Source organism: Asterias rubens, chromosome 1, assembly GCF_902459465.1.
Source record: "Asterias rubens chromosome 1, eAstRub1.3, whole genome shotgun sequence".
Classification (NCBI taxonomy): domain Eukaryota; kingdom Metazoa; phylum Echinodermata; class Asteroidea; order Forcipulatida; family Asteriidae; genus Asterias; species Asterias rubens.
In genome coordinates this window covers 6,417,193-6,430,933 of record NC_047062.1, presented here as the reverse complement: position 1 = coordinate 6,430,933, position 13,741 = coordinate 6,417,193, and the positions used below count along the sequence as shown (strand labels likewise).

At 39.8% G+C, this 13,741-nt stretch overlaps 1 protein-coding gene across 3 annotated transcripts in view; it reads left to right on the top strand.

Moving 5' to 3' along the window:
- Window positions 1-13,741, top strand: part of LOC117287993 (RAC-gamma serine/threonine-protein kinase-like) — a 53,286-nt gene that overhangs the window by 35,070 nt on the left and 4,475 nt on the right. For all 3 annotated transcript variants that reach the window (XM_033768668.1, XM_033768679.1, XM_033768661.1), the window contains exons 7-12: window positions 1,941-2,006; window positions 5,497-5,688; window positions 8,687-8,815; window positions 11,010-11,224; window positions 12,860-12,947; window positions 13,482-13,587. In XM_033768668.1, coding sequence (XP_033624559.1) covers window positions 1,941-2,006; window positions 5,497-5,688; window positions 8,687-8,815; window positions 11,010-11,224; window positions 12,860-12,947; window positions 13,482-13,587 — 796 coding nt within the window. The remainder of the gene's footprint in view (window positions 1-1,940; window positions 2,007-5,496; window positions 5,689-8,686; window positions 8,816-11,009; window positions 11,225-12,859; window positions 12,948-13,481; window positions 13,588-13,741) is intronic.

Genomic DNA, 13,741 nt, shown 5'->3' with positions numbered 1-13,741 from the left:
CATCACCATCAATACACCGATCCATTAGGCTCCACCCGCGACGCACTTCAGCCTCTCCAATGCCTTTCTGCACAACTTAAGCATACGCGCACGCGTGTCGGACTTTATTTGATGGACCTTTGTTGCGATGTCATTGGTCAATACGCAATGGGGTGGAGCTACATGGATCGGTCTATTCCAATGGAAGAGTGCGTAGAATTGTTCCGTAGTAGTAAACAAAATAATTAATAAACAACAATTTAAACTGACGGGGTAATTTTTCTAACTGAATCGTTGATGAATTGTAGTTCTGGTGTCATACGCAAATAACAAAGGGTTTTCCAATGACCGGGAGAGGGTAGTATAGCGCCTTGTATCCTGCTGTATTTTTGGCGCTGTATAAATCAAGTTATTATCGTTAATTATAATAATCTATTGTTGTGGTTATCTATGTGTATGACCAAAACAACACTGACACTCGGTTCATACTTCCTGCGAATGAGAAGCGATACGAATGTTGCACTACATATTCGCAACGAATCATTTGTAAGGGTTGAGCTGCGCATTCGCAGGAAGCATGAACCAGGCTTAAAGGTACAGTGATCTCAACAAATTTTTAGACATTTCCCTCAGGGATGAAAACTCCTTGCTGGATTATTTTCAGTAAAAAAGCTACTAATTTTCCTAACCATTATCAATTTGATTGGTCATTGAAATTCCATTTGGACGCCCATATGAAGATGTTTTCTCAGTGACATTTGGAAAGCCACTATGTGTGGTCTAACAGACAGCATCCCTGAGAGGTTGAAAGACCTGACAAACGGAATAAATCTTTGCAAAATCTTGGCTGGTACAAGTAGGCGGAAGTAACAGGTGTTGGCACAAATCCATCCAAAGAGTTTATTCATTCATCATTTTTAGTGCGTTTTGACATAGAGAAGTCTCTATGTTTGAAGTAAGCAAATTGTTACTCCTTCCGTGGTCCTTTCTCTTTAGTTTTGACCGGTACCACTGAACCATGATCACAGGAACTCTGTGAAACAGTTGCCTGTGTACATAAATGTGCAATCCGCAACACATGGTGGTTTGACATGACCACGGCAAAAGCCACACAGAAAAACTGAAATGCCTGTTCACATGAACTCATCTGTTCAGCAACACGGTAACAAAACAAAAATTGTGTGCGCGTTTATTTGGTTGAAATGACCACTGACAAACACACACAGAAACTAAAATGTCAGTTCATAGCAGCGCATCTTTCAAGTAAAAAAACAAATATCAAAATTAAACACTTCAAACAGAGCAAAAATATTGTTAGTGTCTACAGAATAAGACAATCAAATTGAAAACTTGAAGGTTCAGTCACAAAGAGGAATTCAAAGAAATGATAAAACATGAACACAAGCACGTACAATTGTGCAGGTCAGGAGAAGCAAAAGTGAAACCATCTGTTACATTACAAGGAGAACAGGGTAATTGGGCAAACAATGTACAAGTAGAAGAATTCCTTTGTGGTTTCACCCAAAATACGCCCAATGAAATGGATGGCATTTTTTTAAGGTTATTTGTTTGTATGGTGCCTGTTGATTGAAACTAGAAGGGTGGGGGGGGGGGGGAGTTGGTGGAGAGAGTAAATATCCTCTCAAAAATCCAACTTAACAAAATATATCAGTCTTTGAAAACCCATTGATACCAGCAAGGGGTATACCATCTGTTCTAACATTAGCCCTGATGGACTGTCCCGAGCCCCTTAAAGATCTTATCGTAGGGAGCCTTAGCATGACTCACTCTAGAGTAGGAAGAAGGTGCATCCCCCCTCACCCCCCAAAAACTCCACAAGTCTGGAACGTGTGATACCATACCTCCCAATTAACCTCATGCTAGTCATCCTTTCCTGTTTTTCTCATATTTTTTTTTCTTTCTTTTATCGTTTTCCTTCGGACCTCTTCTCTGTCTCTCAGGATGAGGTAGCCCACACACTTACAGAGAGCCATGTCTTACAGAGGACCTGTCACCCGTTCTTGACGGTAAGTCACGGTGTCGGGGGAGTGCAAGGGGAAGAGCGTTTACAGGATGACAAGACACAATGTATAGACTGTAAACAATTAAGGACAAGGTCGTGGAACTTAAAGGAAATAAAACGAATGTATTCCTTTTGCAGTGAAGCGTTTAGTGGTAATTGTAAAGACGGAATCAGAAGTTTCAAAATAATGTTTTTTTCTTCCAAGAAGTGAACAAGGAAATGTGAGGTTTAGAGTAAAGCTTGTAGGATCCTTAATTTGGTTGACATAATGGCTCCAGGAAAGCACTACTTTACCAGTCTTCCATTGTTCTCTCAAAATACTTAGATGGGGCTTCATTTGTTCTCACCCGTCATTATATCTTTGTGGCTGTCAAATCAGTGCTATTACTTTCAATGGCTGACAGGGTTGCAAACAGCAGTTTGTTAATGTTTTGATATTGTATCAATTGTGATCACATATCCAGAAATTCAAAGTAATTTGGACACCGTTTGGTCGTCTCCAGACTAATGACATTGATCAATTGTTACCTTAGCAGCTGCACTAATATCACCACTGTATGCAAAACAAAAGAGAGGGCCCAAGCATTATGCGCAAGTCAGTTTCACTTCAAAGTTAGTATTTCATGATTTCATTCAAACCCACTGACCTAAATCCTCCTAAATGTGTAGGATATGGACCTGTAGATCCCCAATAGCAACTGCTTGTCATTAGTGCAGTGTCAAACCAATCCAAGTCCGATGTTGAGTCACCATAGATTGGGAGATATAGCCAAAAGACTGAAGTGGGTTGGGGTGAAAGTAAAACAGTTATCTTACATCCACATTCATGTGAGCTTTTGCGTGGATGAGATTTCACAAATCAATTCTGAAGGAATCTCTATTTTAAAGGAGAGATTTTGGTAGTAAACTTCTCCTATAAAATCTCCTATGTATTTACTGTATGTCCACATACATCTGGAAGGTGAGCTTTTGCTCAGATTTAAAATAGAAATTGTAATTGGATCCTCTTTTTAGGAGAGAGATTTTATGTCTTCAAACTGACTCCACGTAAATTATTAACTAAAAGTGTAGATCTTCTAATACTAAGGACCAGATGAAAGATTTATTTATTTCCTCAAAACCCTCAAAAAATGGAAGTTGGTCAGAAAACCAAACAATTAGAATTCATACTTTAGATCAAGAAGTTTTGCCCCGAACTTAAGACAAGAGACTTCCGAGCGTTAATAACAACACTGTCTGTCCTTGTCTTCTAGAAAACCCTCAAAGTCCTGAAACAAAACAATGCTTTTTCGAAGGACAAACTGCCAATTAAACACAAATTATGAAAAAAGCTCTTATAGGTGTATTTGGTATAGACACATCCCTAAATTAAAGGTCAATTCATGGAAGGCTCTGAAAGTGCTTGTCCTCTAGAGATTCTTAATCTTAATCCGGTTCAGGAACGACTGTCCACTATGTCAGAAGTTCACGTTCCTAAATCTAGAAAAGCAGGCCTGATACGGATTACCTCCATGCCCCTTGGGTAATTGCCTTGGTGCCCTTGAAATGCTACAGTAGAAATTTACAATTTCCTCAGTGGGTGCCCTTTACCAAGGAGAAAATGCCTTGGTGCCCTTGCCCTTTCAAAAACAATGCATAGAGGCCTGAAAAAGGGAAAGTAATTCAGAACAACTCATATTTCCCGAGAGCGAATGGACTTTCCACAGTGTCCCATGTTGCAAACTGAAAAATCGGAGAAGGTACTTCCTGATTCCAATCAGTCGCCGGAGAGCTGTGAGCTGATCGGAAGTCTGATTCATGCTTCATTCTACCTTCCCTCGGTGACTTCCAGGTGACTTCCCGGTGACTTCCCGTTCCGTGTACACATTGTAACACCTCCCTCTGAAAATGCTTGACTGAGGTGAAGCTATTAATAGTCATAACCCTGGGAGGTTTATGTTATTAAGTTAGTTTTTTCCCCCGTCTTGCACTAGCGAAAGGTCGCAGGGAAAGAAAAGGGCAAGTCCAAGAAAAGCTTTTTGTTTTTGTGAAATGTTTATGTTTTGTTTGTACATGAGCATTACCCAAGGACTATGTCAAGATTTTTTCGTGTGTGTAATTTTCTACGCAGATGCACAGCATTTGGTTAAAAATCACTGAAATCAATAGCTATCTTAATTGCTTTTTATTTCTGAACGCCTCGTTCATGTATGTAATGCCCATGTCGCTTAACAATAAAGGTATTATTTCACGCAGTGATGGTAAAATAAAAAAAAACGTTTTGGGGGTCTGAAAATTCAGATGAGACGCGTCTTATCCGCAGATGGTAGATGAAAGGTTATCAAGATATTATGAATTATTATTAATGTTTAACTATTATTAATGTTTGTGTTCATTTTACAAAACGCTAGGATTAATCCTATACTCGTCCTAACTTAGGATTAATCTTAAGGTCTGCATGCTGGTTGGAACTCGTCCTCGGTCCTAAGATTGTCTCAAGTTAGGATGAGTTTGGTGAAATCGACTGCTGGGTACTATTTATTCATTCATTCATTTATTCATTCATTCATTTTTATTAAAAAATTAACTGGCAACAGAAATCTGAATTATGTGGTACTATGTCTGGACATCAGCCTCCCAAAGCAAGCCCATATTGTGAACAGAAAAAAACCAATAATTTGTTTGCACACAGAATTGGATGGGAGTTGTTCTGGCATGGACACAATTTCTTTAGCAAATATTGAGTGGGGCACCAGTCACAACAATGTAAACTGAATGTAATTTCGGTTGGCAACCTGTTTCGGTTAAACAATACTTTGCCGGACTGTGTGAATGCTTACGGAAATGGTATATTGCCCAGGAGGGTTTTATCCTGCACCCCACAAAATGTCCATATCACATCAAACCGATGAGGTAGCGCATGAAAAGTTCATAACCCTGCTTGTTAAGTCATTCTGATGTAATGTCATCGTAAACCACCCACACACAGAGTGGCTCAGCAGTACATTTGTCAAAAGCCCATGGAGAGTCATTGAGCTAGATTGTTCTGGGACCAGTTACTCAAGAAACTAACTAGCTCAGGGCTTGCTTTTTATACCTGTTTTCACAAGAAATTGTTGTCGTTCAAATTTCTCCTTTTTAGCGAGTGTATTTAGCTTTGATCTTTCACCAGCTGGATGGATTGATGTGAAAAAACTCTTAAGTTTACTCAATCTAGGCTGATCATGCATTTACTTTCCCAACTGAAGAAAAATATTCATATGCAAATGACCGCAGCAATAATAACAAATCAGAGCAATGATAAAAAAAATACCACAACAGCCCACAAGGAAGTAAGTGTATGTTAAAACCACTGAAAGAAAAACAAAACCAGATAAAAACAATGAAGCCCAAAGAAAGGGGGGAAAATCCCCTAAAACATGAATGTTTCAAAAGAGACGACTCAAAAATGTGTTTGTTAGTTCAGCACACATAGCGAAAATGTTAATCATAGTTGATTTTGTTTTATGTTACAGTCACTGAAGTATTCATTCCAAACTACAGACAGACTCTGTTTCGTAATGGAATATGTCAACGGTGGAGAGCTATTCTTCCACCTGTCAAGAGAGCGAGTATTCTCGGAGGATCGGACGCGCTTCTACGGTGCCGAGATCATCTCTGCTTTAACCTACCTGCATGAATGTAATGTTATTTACCGTGATCTTAAGGTGAGTCCTGTAAAGGGTAATAGTAGATCAACAAATTGGAAGATTCACGTCCCATGCTGGCCTGAAACTTCATTGGGGCATTGAAGGCGATTGCCTCCATTCCCCCTGGTCATTGCCTTGGTGCCCTTGAAATGCTCCAGTAGAAACTGTCACTTCATTGAGGCATTGAAGGCGATTGCCTCCATTCCCCCTGGTCATTGCCTTGGTGCCCTTGAAATGCTCCAGTAGAAACGGTCACTTCATTGAGGCATTGAAGGCGATTGCCTCCATTGCCCCCTGGTCATTGCCTTGCAGCCCTGATACTTCGGCTTTTAAGGGGCACGGCAGTTTTGCCTTGACTTTTTGTAAAAATTTAGGGCACCAAGGCAATTTTCAAAATTTTGGAAGGGCATCACGGCAATCATAAAAAGTTGCGAAGGGCACGACGGCAGTTTGAAAAAAAACCTCCGAGTTGCCTATAAAAAATAGTTCTTCAAATTTTTCCATTTTCTAACTGTTACCCAATGAAAAAAGAAAGCATTCATCTAATTCAACAAAATAAAGAACAACTACTTACAATACACAATTCCTAAATAATTTTTGTTCATATGTAATCCTACTATTGGTCATGCACGTTGTGTAGTTTTTCGTAGAGACGCTAAAATTCCCACGTAACTGCTCCATTTTGACACGATGTTGACAGAATAAATGCATGCGGTGCGCGACGGCTATGCTGTACATGATGGTACATCACATGTACCAAGCATGGGGAAAACCACTATCCCAGCATGCAAAGGCACGTCGAGTCTTTTTCTCAAGGCGTTTAGCGTTGGTTCGCGTAATTTTACCACTAGAGGGCGTTTACTCTCACGCTATCGCTCTGTTCCGAAACGCCCTCTAGCGTTCGATGTTTCGAGTATTTTTTTGTCGCACGCAAAGAACAACGACTAACGGGCCTGAAATCTGCTGTTGGGCCTTACGTGCGTGAAATTGGGGTATATTTCGTTGCGTGAAATTTACACAGACATCGGGACTTTTTGGCTTATTTTCGAACTTTGACAACGTTGAATATAATTTGTTTTTGGGAGGAAGGGCACGGCGGCAATGATGAGAAAAGGGCACGGCAATCATTGCCGTGAAAAATTGGTTTTTTGAAGGGCATTGCGGCAATCGGTAGGGGCAACGACGGCAATTGCCGTCGTTGCCGTCGTGAAGTATCAGGGCTGGCCTTGAAATGCTCCAGTAGAAATTCACAAGTTCCCTATAGGGTACCCTTACCTAGTAGAAAATGCCTTGGTGCCCTTCCAAAAAAGAAGCCTACAGGCCAGCGCATGACATGTTTATTTGCAAAAAATTTCTGTACTGGCCTGTACTTTATTGGTTTTATTGGTACTGGTTTATTTTGGCGAAAACAACTTTTGAAAGCCCTCGACCTTTTGCCTGCAGCTGGCCGGCTGAGTTGAACAACGACCTGAACAACCCATTGTGTAGTGTGTGCAGGCATGCACCTACAGTGCTTCAACTCACCCATGCAAATAGGGACAGGTCTGTCTGACTTAATGATCTTCTCGTCAAGGGAACTTGGCGAACTCCCACAAGGGGATATAAACACCAAGCCGGCAACGGCCAATCTCTCTCTCTCATAAAAGCATTGGTTTAATGTCTACGATTATTTGTGCACAAATCAAGAAATTGTGAGTCAGTAACTAGACGACAATACTTATTTGAGTCATTGTGGAATCAGCTTTGTAGCTTGGTACATATAGTTGCTGCCAATCATACTCAATCATGGTAGTGTGTACAGTACTTATGTCTTGTACAGATGTGACATACAAGAATTGACATGCTCAATGGGTGTTAAGTTAAGGGCCCAATTTTATAGAGCTGCTTAAAGGAACACGTTGCCTTGGATCGGACGAGTTGGTCTATAAAAAGCGTTTGAAACCGATTGTTATGAAATGCATATGGTTATAAAGATGTTTTAAAAGTAGAATATAATGATCCACACAAGTATCACTCAAAATTGCACGGTTTTACGTCGCGAACTAACACAGTCGGCCATTTATGGGAGTCTAAAATTTGACTCCCATAAATGGCCTACCATGTTAGTCGACGAGGTAAAAAGAAAACCACGCAATTTCAAGGAACATTTTTGTAGATCATTGTATTCTACTTTTACAACATCTTTCTAACCATATCGATTTTATAACAAACGGTTACAGAACACTTTTCAAAGACCATCTTGACCGTTCCAAGGCAACGTGTTCCTTTAAGCACACAAAGTTGCCAAACACAAATAAATTATGTTTACCAGAATATGGTTACCAGCCAAAATGCCATTTTTCATGTACAATTTGTGACTGGTACCCTGCTGATTGTTGGCTTAGTAGAAACTTTTCAAGCATTATTTTCTGCTCAATGAAATTGAGCCCTGGATTCCAGCATGCCATTGCATATTATCGGAATGATAACCAACACTCCCAGTTTTTACCAGGGTAGGTCTGACAACAAGATACTAGTAAGGGATTGTTTACAGATCATTTGGCCGTGGGAATAAGTGAAATAAACGAGTTGTTTTTGTATAAAGAATTCCCAGTTCAAAATCCTGCTTAATGACATTTCCCATCCTGATTTCCTCCACGTGCTGGAAAATCCCAAGTCAATGCCTCCTATTCATTGTCGGCAGGTTTGGAATCCTCGGTCAAAGAATATTCAGGCTTTGTTATTCTTTGAACTATTCATACACATGGCCCAATTTTATAGAGCTGCTATAAAGCACAAAAACTGGCTAAGCACACAACAAAATTATGTGTCATCGGATAAAGGTTACCAGCTAAAATACAATTCACATGTAGCATATGCAGAATATTTCAAAGCAATGCTTACAAACAAAGTGCAGGGTCGGTAGTAATTAAAAAAAAAAAAAAAAAAAAAAACTTTTTGCTGGAAATAATTTGTGGATCTATGTTCTCTGTTTAGTCTGCTGTTATCCTTATTTTATGGGCTTTTGTCATTGCAGTTAGAGAATTTACTGTTAGACCAGTATGGCCACATCAAGATCACTGACTTTGGACTTTGCAAAGAGGATCTATCTTTTGGAAACACAACCAGCACGTTTTGTGGCACGCCAGAGTATCTAGCACCAGAGGTAAGACGTCTCACCCATCTTAATCCGGTGTTGTTTCCTTTTTTCACCCACAAAGTTCAAACTACAACATATTACAACAAAAGTTTAATAGATGATGAGTTTGCATTGGGGATAAAGAATATTCATTTTGGTTATTACCAATATACACCGATGTGTGTTACCACTGTATACTCAGTACTTGAGTTCTGTGGAAAAAAACACACCACGTGTTATTGGGGTTCAAACCCACGATCTTCACAATTCTAGAGCAGTGTCATACCAACTAGACATAACAACAACAGTTATCTTTCACGTATGGCCTCTTTATTGTTGTTGACGTTAAAGTTTTAATAATTTGATGATCAGTATGACCTATAAAAATGGCCTACTGTTGACAAGCTTCAGTATGTTTCCTTTGGCATCCCTCTACCATGCCGCTCTTAAAGACCTGCTTGAACGAAAATGTCAAGTGGTGAACTTGAGTGCTGAATTTCATTTAAAATGTTTTCAATCAATAAAGAAATTGAGTCAGCACTATCAATAGATTTTAATTGCGTAAAAAAAACCCAATAATTTTGAATACCCTTATCCAGCACTTTTCTGAAAGATTCGTGAAAAGCTCCGTTACGCAATCACTTATGTTACGTCACAGTTGGGAGCTCCAGTTTGTGAAGCCGCTTTGATGCAGCGTGGAGGTATAACAACGCAAACTCCCAGACATGACGTCAAAGCATTGTCATGTTGACGGCGCAACGGCTGAAGTGTTTTTAGTTTTTCAAAACCTTGAAGTTGGGGCCTGATTTTTTAATCAATAATTACAGATTCAGAAGTGCAGCCATATCAAAATGACATTTAAATGGTAAACAAACGCATTATAAACAAGTTAAAATAGCATTTCTGTTAAAAACATTCCGCTCAAGTACATGTAGCTGTTTTAAGCACTGTAGGGTGATTTGTATGTAAACTATAGCCTAACCTCATTTCATAACAACAGGCTTAGACAACATACAATGACACATTGGAACAGACTCAACATGACATTGAAGCTACCTGTCTCACAACATACATTTAAAAGAAAACTATTCAACAATATCTTTTTATTTTTTATTTGAAATGAATTTATCATATCAACTTGTATTTAAAATAATTTGGTCCCTGCTGTATATTTGTACTCTCACATTTGTCTGTGTGTTGTTCAATGTTCTCTCTGTCCAATAGGGAAAAACTCAAAAGCACCGAGATCTGTCTGTAAATTGTAACACCCACACTCTGCTGGTCAGAAACACCAGAGCCTGAGTCCATTGCGTTTGACTGCTCGGCCATGACATGCCAATGAACTTGCACACAATCTCTTACAAAATTTCCAGGATCAGCTAATTGGATGATGCCATCACAATTTTGTTAAATTAGTAATAATAACAATAATAATAATTGTGGCTTCTTATAAAGCGCACATGTCCGTCACCCAGTGACGCTACTGGCGCTGTAACATACAGTATTTCCTGCCAGATTGTGGGACTACGTTTGAATTATGAGACCTAATTCTGATAGCACCATGTAATTCTTTACAAGATGCTGTGGCGCAATTTGCTGCCGATCGGACCAGGAACACCGGGGCGAACCCCTTCTCTTTTCGATAAGTGCACTGGGTTCTTTTACATGCGTTACATAACACATTGGACCAACGGCTTAACGTCCCATCGGAAGGACGAAGCAATGGTTAAGTGTCTTGCTTAAGGACACAAGTGTCACGGCTGGGGATTCGAACCCACACTCTGCTGATCAGAAACACCAGAGTTTGAATTCGGTGCTCTTAACCGCTCGGCCACGACACTTCCATGAGTTCTTAAATAGCGCATTTCACAATTAGTGCCCTGGTCCTTGGGCCAATAACATCCCTTTAATCTTTTCCAGCTCCCTGGGGAGTATACATAACATGGGCAACACTTGCACTCCAAAGGCTTTTCCATACACAATATCAACCTCTACCCTAGCAGGTATCCATTCATACCCCTGGGTGAAGAGAAGCAATTTATAGTAAAGTGTCTTGCTCAAGGTCTCAAGTGTCATGACCGAGACCCAAACCCACACCCCGATGACCACCCAAACGTGAATTTGATGGTCTTAACCCCTTGGACATGACACCCTAGTAGATGATGCAAGTGAATTTTGTCTCTTGCAAACCAATGATGTTTTACACCCTTTCTCCTTGTAGGTCTTAGAAGACAGTGATTACGGCCGAGCAGTGGACTGGTGGGGTACCGGTGTAGTCATGTATGAAATGATGTGTGGCCGTTTACCATTCTACAGCCGTGACCATGAGGTTTTATTTGAGTTGATCCTGGTTCAAGAGGTCAAGTTTCCGGCGAGATTATCGGATAGTGCGAGGTCATTACTAAGTGGACTTCTCGCGAAAGACCCAACGAAAAGGTACACATCTAACCCTTTTATGTACATGTATTATTTATTTCAGTGGTAATTTGATCATACGAACACATTAATTGTTTACTTGGTTTGTTTTGTGCAAATGGCTAAAACATAGCTCACAATAGCATTATCAGGCTAAACTATTATTCAAATCAATTAAAATTTATTTGAATAATGAAGGCTAGGATTAGTTGATAGAATAGGTCTGCAGCAGGGTTAGCTGGGGTGATGGAGTTATGCATCAAAGCAAGACGATAAAAGCCCTTTGTTGCGGCATTGACTCATAACATTAGCAATTTATCCTGCAACTATTCTGAGTAGTGCTGAGTATACAGTGCTAACACACATCGGTGTATGGGTAAAAACCAAATTTATTATTCTTTATCCCCGATGCAAATTTAATATCTCTCATATCGTTGCGGTACCCGCTTCCAAAACATAGGATTTGAACTGCCTTAAGCTACCGGGCAACCACGGTAGTCTATTTGGTAAGACACTGCTCTAAAATTGCAAAGGTCGTGGGTTCGAATCTCACCCGAGTAACATGCCTGTGTTTTTATTTTCACAGGACTAACACACATCGGTGTATGGGTAAAAACCAAAAAATACTCTCGGTAACAATTGCTGTTGAGTTGATCCATCGATATAAATCCATGGTGAATGCACAAGATGACCACCTAGTTTTCTTGATAACCTGTGAAACACCTTACCATTTTTTTCCTGCTACTGTAAGGAAGAAAATTTGCTCACAGTAAAGCAGCGCCATGAAATTGTGGCCAGGTTTTGTAGTTGGCAGAGTAATGCACATATGTATGGATTGTTGAGATTCGTTTACCATATGATTATGGGCTGGCATAGTTCATCTGTCATTCAAAATTACAGTGGATGATGTTTGAATGGTCGGGTAGAAAGGGAGTTGAACGTGTACTATCTAGCTATGCATTCACTATATTTTAACATATTTCAGGCTGGCATAAAGCTGTGTATATGGCATAAAGCTGTGTATATGGTAGATTAAGTCATTTGTTACAATCTGGAAGTTTTAACTTTCAAATTGTAACAAATGATTAAAATCACTTGATAGAGTGGTCCCCTCAAAGATATTTATTGTTATTACAGTTCAATGGATTTCATAGGGCATTGTATTTAGCGTGTGTGGCCCGTGTGGGTACAGCACAAAGCTTGCATCGCAGAGCGCACGGACGATCTTCCTAATATTAAAGATATGTGTGGAAGTGTCTTGGCCGAGTGGTTAAGAGCACCGAGTTCAAATTCTGGTTTTTCTGATCAGCAGAGTATGGGTTTCGAATCCCCAGCCGTGAGCAAGACATTTAACCATTGCTCCGTCCTTCGGATGGGACGTAAAGCTGTTGGTCCCATGTGTTGTGTAACGCATGTAAAAGAACCCAATGCACTTCTCAAAAAGAGCAGGGGTTCACCCCGGTGTTCCTGGCTGTGGCTGCTGTATGCGCAGCAGCACCTTGTAAACCCTATAATAATTGGGTCTCAAAATTCATCACTGTTACTACCTATCTTTCTGAAAGTTTGTATATACTCAGCACCTTGAGTACCTTGTTTGGTAGATACGTGCGCTATATAAGACTTTGATACTATTATTGATGTTTTTTTTCTGCTCAGGTTGGGAGGTGGACAGGAAGATGCCAAGGAGATTATGGAGCATCCGTTTTTCGCATGTATAAACTGGGAGGACTTATTTGACAAGAAGGTACGTCTGAAAACGTTGCCAAAGACCCCCTGCATATAATAATAAATGAACCATTCTTGTATAGCGCATATCACAACCAGAGAGAAGTCTCTATGCGCTTTGAGGTGCTGTAGAAATGAGTAAAACAAATAATTTTCGTCTCAGTTTTAGCATGTAAAAACGTATTGACCAGTTCTGCTATGATTATGGTATAATATCATAACTGGTTAATGGGGTTTTACATGCTAAAACAATTTTCGTTTAAGCAAGACGAAAAAATTATTTTGTGACTTCTTTTACTCATTTCTTAAAAACTACAGAACCTCAGTTAGTAATATTTGATGGGAAGCATTCCACCATTATTATCTTCAAACCCTGTAAGTTTAATGTAAATCTGTGGACATTTTGAAAAAGTACCCGAATCCTTCAAAGAGCTTCATAACTTGACCATGGGTTTGATTTGAACTTGGGTCCATGGGGTGAAAGATCAGGCAAGACACAGACACACTCCTCTCGGGAGTCAATTTTGTAACTTGTTAATGTTTGACCACACAGATTGAGCCACCCTTCAAGCCCAGTGTCAAATCAGAAACGGACACCAGGTATTTTGATGAAGAATTTACAGCTGAGCCTGTAGAACTCACACCCCCAGACACTAACAGTAAGTATTCATAAGTACAACAATAATATTTTAAGATTTGTATTGCGCCAATTACATGAAAACTATCCAAAGCACATAAAATGTTTCAGAATGCAAAGGTGGAGGAAAAAGATATCGAACCGAGATTGGTCACCAGGCCAGTGCCCAAACCACA